Consider the following 9,482-nt stretch of genomic DNA (forward strand, 5'->3'; position numbering starts at 1 on the left):
TTCAGATAGGATACAAGCTAAACTAGGACATAATAGGTATGGAATTGAAAACATTTTTAGTCAGATAGATGGTAGAGTGCGTTGTCTGAATTGACAGATTGACGGACCGGAGGTCATATTTACCTCATACTATATAATTAACTTCTCATGTTTTTTTTTTTCAATCATATCTGGGAAAAGAGGTTGCTTTTTTTTATTGGACAGAAAGGGTGAAATGTAGCTGAATTTTCCCCTAAGTGATTGATTAGATAATAAAGATGACAAGAAGTCAATTACTGGGAGAAGAGGGGGGCGGCCTTCTGGGTCCAAGAGGACAAGGGAATACAGGAGAAAGGAACACACCCTTATGGATGGAGAGGCAGGAGCAAAGCAGACAAGACGTAGGCTGAGGACTGTTAAAATCCACCAGGATCTGACACCGAAAGATTTCTATCGTAGAATAGTTGGTGAATTTAGGATGATAGATTCCTCGCCAAGCAATTGTGTTAACTGTTGATTCTAAACTAAGGTTGTCTGGTGTTTTCCACTCCACAGATACTCAGGTGGGCCAGAGGGAAAGAACTTAGGGTAGGCCATAGGGAAAAAAAACTTATCTGAGGTGGAATTTGGCCAGGATTTGGGAAAGGACTGAACTCCAGAGGAAAGATAGTGAGTGGAGTGCAGGCTGGCAAGAGCACACCCACAAAGCCACCAGGGACCAATAGAGCAATCTCCGAGCTCGAGAGAAGAGCCAGTGTTAGTGGGAGACACTTTAGTTAGGGCAAACATGTGGTCTCCATCTCGGGCTATGTACCAGGCTGGGAACAGACCGACACTGTGGCCTAGCCAGCACTAATGCTGATTGTTTTTAATTAGTATACACAAGAGCAGTGAACGTGAGAAACTACACACCAGGATTGAATTGACTACATTTTGCAAGTGCTTTGAAACCGGATCTCCTGCAGCAGAAGTGTCCTCAACCTTTTGCTATAGCAGAGCCGGCACAAGCTCTTGATCCTTCTGTACTTATCTACTGAGTGCCACAAAAAAAATGTGGATGATGACACATTCTTTTAGGGTAAGCACTAAAGTCTCATGATATGGCATGTGCCTGCAATCTTAGCAATTAAGTGAGTAATAGAAGAGGATTATTAATTTAAGAATGGTCTGAGTGCCCGGCCAAAGTGAGAAGGAGGTAGAGAGAGAAAGTAATATTATCAGAAGATAATTATAAAGGTGGCCTGGAATGTAAGTCATGAGTAGAGTACGTAGCACACCTAGTGGCTGGTTCATCCAGGTTCTGGATAAAACAATGATAGTATAGAGGACACAGCACAGCCTAGAGGTTGGGCAATGCCAGGATTTCAGTCAGTCAACCAGGCTTAGCTGCTCTTCCTGGTGTCAGATCTCATTACAAATTAAAATGTTAGATAGGGGATGGAGGGCCTACTCAGTGGGCAGAGCATTTGCTGCTCTTGCAACTGTGGGTTCAATTTCCACGTCCCACAGGGTAGCTCACAACTGCCTGGAACTCTAGCTCCAGGTCTCCATGGGCCCAAGGCACATAGTGCACATACATGCATCCAAGCATAACACTTGCACAAATAAATAAATAAATTTCCTGAAACGTTTTGTTAAACATAAATAAAAATGTTAGATGAAAATGTAAGTAGACATAAAAGATATTCCATGCACAGAATTATATTGGGACATTAAAAGAGAGTTCAAATCTGGGACCAGTTGCAAATTTAAGTGGTGCTGTTTTCTTTTGCCTCTCCTTCAAATGTTCCAAAAAAGGAGGATACTATAAACATCAAGACACTCACACAAACATCATCCTCCTCAAAGAAATGTGGTTTGGAGAAGTTTTAAGGGCACCACAAAATCTTAATTGACATATGGTAAAAGACACAAGTAACAGTGTTTGTGCTGAAGAAGGAGGAGTTGGACGAAGGACACAAGAGTCAGGTGGCTTGGAGAAGGGACTTTAGAAATATTTCTCCTTGCCTGGTTATACGTGTCTTCATTTTCTTTAACAACAACAAAAGAAAGCCTCTTTCAGTCGCCATTCTCAGGATGTGTGCAGAGGCAGGAGATGGCTCTCAGAGGCAGAGCGATTACCTAGGGCCCAGGGCTCACCTTGCTGCCCCCAGCTAGAAAGCAAACAAAGGCTCAGGCTGTACTCTTTCGTCTCTCTGCCTTCCCTGCTGCTGGTTTCCTTCCTTTCACTAAACTTGACAGTTGCCTTTGCTTAAGGACACAGAGAGCAGTGAGTGGGAGGGCAGAGGCTGCTCATCAGCTGAAGGAAGTCTTATGGTGAGGACAGAATAAATAACTCCAAGAGAGGCTTTGCGGGAAGGGGTGCCACGGGGCTTGGATCACGAGAGCATAGATGATCTGAGGAGATCTGGCAGTGCATCTGAGTAGAGAGAATGAGTCTTGCAATCCTTACCTTATGTCCCACATACCTCAGCTATGCACAGCCCCAAGGTGACAGCCAATCAGGATGCTCCTGAAGGGTCCCAGCTTCAGTGCTCCTCATCTCTGGGGACTTGAAGCCATGTCCTCTCTGGGGTTTCTGAAATGTTTTACTGAAGAGAGTTCTCTCCTCTATGAAGGCCATAATGGAGTACACACAAAGGAGGCTGAGGAAAATCCTCTCCATGCTCACTGGTCATTACAAACACCTCAGAGGTTTTTCTCCATGTTGCCCCTCCCTCCAGAGCCCCTGACTGATGTGTTCAGTGTGGAGATTGTATACTGTATTATATCCTTAGGTGATGTCAATATGCAAGTTCACATGTAACACCTATCACCCAAACAGACTTGCTAACAGGAGCATCCCTCAGGGACAAGTGAGGTGTCTCAAGGGATAAAGGCACTTGCCACAAGGACTGACCATGTGAGTTGGGTTCCTGAGACCCACACAGTTAAGAGGAGATCACTGACTCCTGAAAGTTAGTCTCTGGCCTCCACCTCACATCCCATGCCATGCACACACACACAACACACACACACACACTCTCTCTCACTCTCACACTCACTCTCACTCTCTCTCTCTCTCACTCTCTCACACACACACACACACACACACACACAACACCAACACACACACACACACACACACACACACACACACACACACACACACACACACACAGACACATTCACACACACACAGACTCACACACTACACACACACACACTACACACACTCACATACATTCACACACACACTACACACACACACTCACACACACACACACACACACACACATGCACACACACACTACACACACACACACACACACACACATACACACACACACACACCACACACACACACACACACACACACACGCACACATACACACACACACACACACATACACACACACACATATACACACACACACACCACACACACCCACATATACACACACACACATACACACACCACACACACCAGACACATCACACACACACACCACACACACACACACACCACACACACCACACACCATGTACACACACCACACACACCACACACACACTCAGACACATCCACACACACACAGACTCACACACACTCACATGCACATTCACACACACACTCACACACATTCACACACACATACACACATGCACACAGACACACACATGCATACACACACACAAACTCATACACACATGCTCACACACACACATGCACACACACACACTACACACACACACACACACACACACATAAGTCTTTTTTTTTATTGTATGTATTTGAGACAACGTCTCACTATGTAGCCTTAGCTGGCCTCAGATTCTCTATGTAGACCAGGCTGGCTGCAAACTCATAGACATCCAGCTGCCCCTGTATGTGGCACCATGTTTAGCTCAAAAATAATAATTCTTTAAACAGCTGATGGTTCAGTCTGCAACTTCCCTCCTAAGCCTGAGACTCTGATTTAATCCTCAGAACCAATGTAAAAGGCAGAACTCAGTTGAGTGCTTTTGTAATCCCAGAGCTGAGGGGATTGGAACCTGAAGATCCTGGGGTGCACTGGACTGACTGATGAGCCTACGGTCCCCTGAGAGGCACTGTCTCAAAAAGAGGATGTATGGCTCCTCAGATATGACACCCAAGTTGACCTCTGTCCTCTCTTCACACATTCACAATCATATGATCATGCAGCAGGAGAGACAGACTGACATACAAAAGTAAGGACCTGACCTGCACACAGAATGATTTTATAGTGAGTATGAATAACTGCAGAATACAGCAGGCCGTTGAGCTCTTTGTACATATGTACTAAGTTCCATGCCTTCAACCCCCAAAACGAGACCAATCCCCACCATTTGGTAAATATACCCAGGCACCTGGTGAATAAGAGTCCCCTAGAAACAAGAATCAAACCGTATTGTGACTGAGCCTAGCAGAGTACAGTTGCTGAATTGTGCTTGACTCGGAATTGTGGTACGGAACAAGACCATTCCAAACATTGTCACTGAAAAGAAAAGGTACTTCTGTGGACAAGTTTTCGTAGTGACCATTTCAGGTCCCTGTTCCTCAGGCTATAGATAAAGGGGTTCAGCATGGGAGTCACCACTGTGTACAACACAGTGGCTGCCGTGTCCTTCTCAGGTGAGTGGGCAGTTGAGGGATTGAAATACACAGCGATGATGGTGCCATAGAAGAGGCAGACCACAGCCAGGTGAGAGCCACAGGTGGAGAAGGCTTTCCATCCTCCCCTGGGGGATGAGACTCTCAGGACAGCGCTGGTGATGTGGATGTAGGAGATCAGAATGCAAACAAATGGGGTGACCATGATCACAGCTCCCTCTGTATTAATCATCAGCTCATTGAGATGCGTGTCTGAGCAGGAGAGTTTCAGGAGAGGAGTCACATCACAGAAGAAGTGGGGGATGATGTTGTCCCCACAAAAGGAGAGTCGAGCCATGAGCAGAGTGTGTAATAGGACATTCATATTGGCAGTGACCCATGATCCAGCCACCATCAGGACACAGACCTTATGGGTCATATTTGTTGTGTAGTGTAATGGGTGACATATGGCCACATACCGGTCATAGGCCATCACAGCCAGCAGGAAATTGTCCAGGTCCACAAACATGAAAAGGAAATACATCTGTGTGAGACACCCAGAAAAGGAAATGGCCTGACTGCCAAGAATGTAGTTGGCCAGTACCTTGGGGACAGTGGTGGAGGAGAAGCAGACATCCACAAAGGACAGGTTGCTGAGGAAGAAGTACATGGGGGTGTGCAGGCGGGAGTCTGTGCTGATGGCCAGGATGATGAGCAGGTTTCCCAGGACAGTGGCCAGGTACATGATGAGGAAGAGCAGGAAGAGGAGCTGCTGCTGCTGGGGCTGCCTGGAGAGTCCCAGGAGGAGGAACTCTGAGACGCTCGACTGGTTGGTGCCTCTCATTGGACTATGAGCAGGCAAAGATGATTAAATCCTGTACTTGGGGATACTGGTGAGGACTGGATGATTGAAATAACAGATAAATAGGTCAGAGAAGCTAGTGCAAGCGTGAACGTCCTGCCCAGTGCAGTGGCTTAACTGCTTCATTAGTGCAGTCTGATAGCTTATTTATGTGTTGTGTGCCCCATGTCAGGAAAGCACGGGACAGGTTATGACAGTTCCTGTTGGTGAGTTCCTGGTCGGACATGCGTGCCTCTTGTTCTCTGAGACAGGGTCTCCTGTGTTATCCAGGGTAACCTAGAATTCTCCTGACTTTGACTCCCAAGTTCACAGGGAGATGACCACAATGCCTAACCATCTTAATATTTTTTACAAACATGGTTTTTAAGAATCATAGACTTAAGAATTGGAGGAGAATCAGATGTGAGGGTGCAGTGGTCCGTGCCTGGAATCATAGTGAGTGCAGAAGGCAGAAGTGCAGGACCAGAGTTCAAGGTTATCGCTGCAGGGCCAGTCTGAGAGCAGCCTATGCTATATCCAGTTTCTTATAAATGCCTGTCAATGGATGAATGGACAAATAAATTATGGCATGTATATTTACACAGCAGTGTTCTATTTAAATATGTGAACAAACTTAGATCATTTGAAGGAGAATAGACAGAAAAATGTTATGTAGTAATTGAAGTATGCTAGGCTCAGAAAAAAAAAACATTTCTTTTCATTTGTTTGTTTGTAAACAGGATTTCTTTCCATAGTTCAGGCTGTCCTGGGTCTGGGTCTATAGACCAGGCTCGCCTTGAACTCTCAGAGATCCACTTGGCTCTGCCTGCCAAGTGCTGAGATTAAAAGTGTCTGTAGCCACCACAACCCAGCTATGTTTCTTTTTAAATGGAGAAATTTGGGTTAAAAACAAAAACAAATAATTAAATAAGGCCAGATGTGGTGATACACACCCTTAATCCTGGTACTCCAGAGGCAGAGGCAAGTACATTTCTGTGAGTTCGAGGCTAAACTGCTCTACATAGAGTCTAGAGCTGCCAGAGCTGGAGAGAGAGACCTGACCTTTTTAAAAGTGAACTGATAACTAATACAGAATCATCTTTAGTAAACACTAAAGTAGAAGGGAACCTACTTCAAGTGACAGGGAGAGCCAAGGGGATGCAGAAGCTAATGAAAGATGAAATGATTTGCTTGTGATCACAGCACATTTTCTACCTGTGTGAAAACGGCACCGGAATGCCATTATTTTGTACAAGCAATCTATATTAACAATAAAAAATAAAATCACAAAAAATACATCATGCACACAGAGTGATTGCCATAGATGTCCAGTTCTCTGGAACCCTCAGCAACGTTAATTACTGTGTCCCTTTAGAGAAAATATGAGCTCTTCATCCTCTATCCTTTGAACCAATACCGCTGTACTGACCTGTTTGCTCTGCAGACCAAATTGGCCTCATCCAAAACCACTCCCAGGGCGAAATGACAATGTGCTGTGCTCTACACTCCTGTCTACAGAGCTCACCTACGAGTCCTAAGCCGGGACTTCCTGGCTGCACTTACAGAATTAACCCGGAGGATGATGAGAATGTATGGACAGAAACTTGGCCAACCTGGACTACCCACAGTCAGATGCCAGAACCTGACAAGACCAATGCTGGTTACAGTGGGTGATTACAAAGAATGGCCAGTGACCTCAGGGCTGTTTCCCTGGCCCCACTTACAACAAAGGGGCATCCCTAGAAGGCCTCACCTCCAGTATGCACTTAGTTACCGATAAAGTCCTACTGACCTGAGTTTAGGGGAAATGGCAGTCCTCGATGTCACCAGAAGAGTTGGGAGGGGATTGTTATTAGGAATGTCACTGTATATGGGAGCCCTGGAGCAGGGACTCAGCCCTTAGAACCAAAAGGACATCTAGGAGAGTCACAGGGCAAGCTCTTCAGAGGGTTCCCATGGCCACTAGGGCCGTCGTCCCTGAGAGCCTCGTTAGACACAAGCAGAGAGCAATTTGTCCTTTCTCCTTCTTGGTCTCTTTGGGGTCCAAGAACAATAATAACAGCCTGTGACCTGAGTTACATAGTTTCTGCCTTAAGATGCAGTAACAACACTGAAAATGGTGGAATATTAAGAGTGACTACAGGCAATACTCTTCTGTTACAGGAAAACTCAATTCAATAGTCTCTCCTCTACACACGCAGTCCAAGTAAAGGCTGTTGTTGAGAAATATGACACGATATAAGAATTAAGAGACTGATTTTCAAGAGCTGGTAAGATGGTTCAGTTAAAGGCTCTGACCACCAATATGAGGACTTCAGCTGATGCCCAAGATCCACGTGGTCGAACTGACTCCAGCAAGCTTTCTCAGACATCTACTGTGTGCTATGGCCTATTTTTTTGCACGCACACATATACACACAGAAAAACAGAGAGAGAGAGGGGGGGGGGTTAATGATAATGGCCCCTAGTTGGTAAACAGTTTTGGGAAAAATTAGGAGGTATGGTCTTGTTGAAGAAAGTGTGTTACAGGGAGGGATAGAGGAAGGTGTTGTTGAAGGGACTTAGGGTTTGGGAAGGAAGAATATGGGGGAGGTAGGATCAGCTAGGGGATTGGGGAAGGGAGTGTTAATGTTTCAAAGGCCCACATTAGCCATGCTGCCATTGAAAACTGTACATAGGCACGTGTCCTACAGAAGCCTGGTCTGTGTGCTGTGCTTGGCCTCTAGTACCACCAAAGGCCACAAGGATGTCCATGGTCTGGAACCATGTTGGCATCCATGGGCTGTGCTGCATCCTGAAACCACAGTGATATCAGTGGTCTGGGCTGCATTGAGGGCCTTGTCTGGGTCCCTGGACCTACTGCAGCCGGGGGCAGTGTTCATGATCTGTGTTGTCACCAGAACCATGTGGAAGCCGGTGATCCATGCTCCTGCTCACTGTGAAAAGGAAGGGAGATACTTTTGCAGCTTTATCAATGATTGCAGATGCAGAGTTGAGATGCACATGGAAGGCTTCTGTGACAACCCCTACCCACACACCAGTCCCATACACCCCTAAAAGTAGCAGCCCAAACAGGGGGTGATCAAAGAGATCTCTTAAGAAGTGGTAAGGACACTGAAGTTATCGCTCCACAATTGATGGCTTTGTTGTGGCTGTTAAGCATTCTCGAACCCCAAAAGACCACCAAAGAGCCAATTCTTATGCAATCACACAAGAGTCTTTTATTCAAGATTAAGCTCAGTCTCACAGCCCACCCTGACTCAGAGTACGGGAGGGGGAAGTCCCGAGCTCAGTTTCACACAAGCATTTCTAAAGACAATCAAACAAGCAAGGGGGTATCCAGCTTGGCCCACATCTGATTGGGGGTGCTGTTATAGAATTTGTTGCCCTTTCAAAGGATTGTCTGATGCAGGGATCCAAACCGTAAACTTAACTTTTGCCTTTCTCCTGATTGGTGGTTGTCAGGGAGCGACTTGGGGGTATAGGCTTGTTGAGGAGTGACCTGGAGTCCAGTGCTAGGGGCAGACTTGTTGGTTAACCAGAGGTCAACCTTAGGTCAGGTTCTGTAAGATGAACCTTCTGGTCTCTCATTCCCCACTTTCTCTGGTAACTGGAAGGCTTCATTGTCTAGTTTTTTGAGGGGCTGATGATGACTCTAAATGACCATAAGAGGAATAGCCAAGTCTCTCTCATGTTAAGCAAGGCCCTCTCTAACGTTGGCCATTGATTCTCTGAATACTCCTGAATGGTCAACATAGAATCAGCATTCCCCTTGGAGGGCTGCATATAGTCCTCCTTGTTGAGTGAACAGTACCTAGGCCCCTTCTGGTTTGGAGTATTACTTCTGCCATAGAGCCTAGAGGCTCTTGGAGGTGGGAGGTTTTTTTCTAATTTTTTTTGTACAGTATCTATTGTTTGTCTCAGACCATCACAATGATTATTTTGTAATGACAGGGAGGATATCTCATGGTCCATATCACCTATACCTCATCTCATGAGAACAGCTAGTAACAGGACTGTCTTTAAAATAGGGCAGTTTTATCTCATAGCATAACTAGTATGACTCAG

The 9,482-nt window shown here is 45.7% G+C and overlaps 1 protein-coding gene across 1 annotated transcript; it reads right to left on the reverse strand.

The window, feature by feature from the left end:
- Nucleotides 1–4,475: 4,475 nt before the first annotated feature.
- LOC116909395 (olfactory receptor 1361-like) lies at nucleotides 4,476–5,417 on the reverse strand. The gene has a single exon (XM_032912955.1). It carries the CDS (start codon nucleotides 5,415–5,417, stop codon nucleotides 4,476–4,478), a length of 942 nt encoding a protein of 313 aa, XP_032768846.1.
- Between the last annotated feature and the right edge of the window lie 4,065 nt (nucleotides 5,418–9,482).

Source organism: Rattus rattus, chromosome 9 (genome assembly GCF_011064425.1).
Source record: "Rattus rattus isolate New Zealand chromosome 9, Rrattus_CSIRO_v1, whole genome shotgun sequence".
NCBI classification, from domain to species: Eukaryota; Metazoa; Chordata; class Mammalia; order Rodentia; family Muridae; genus Rattus; species Rattus rattus.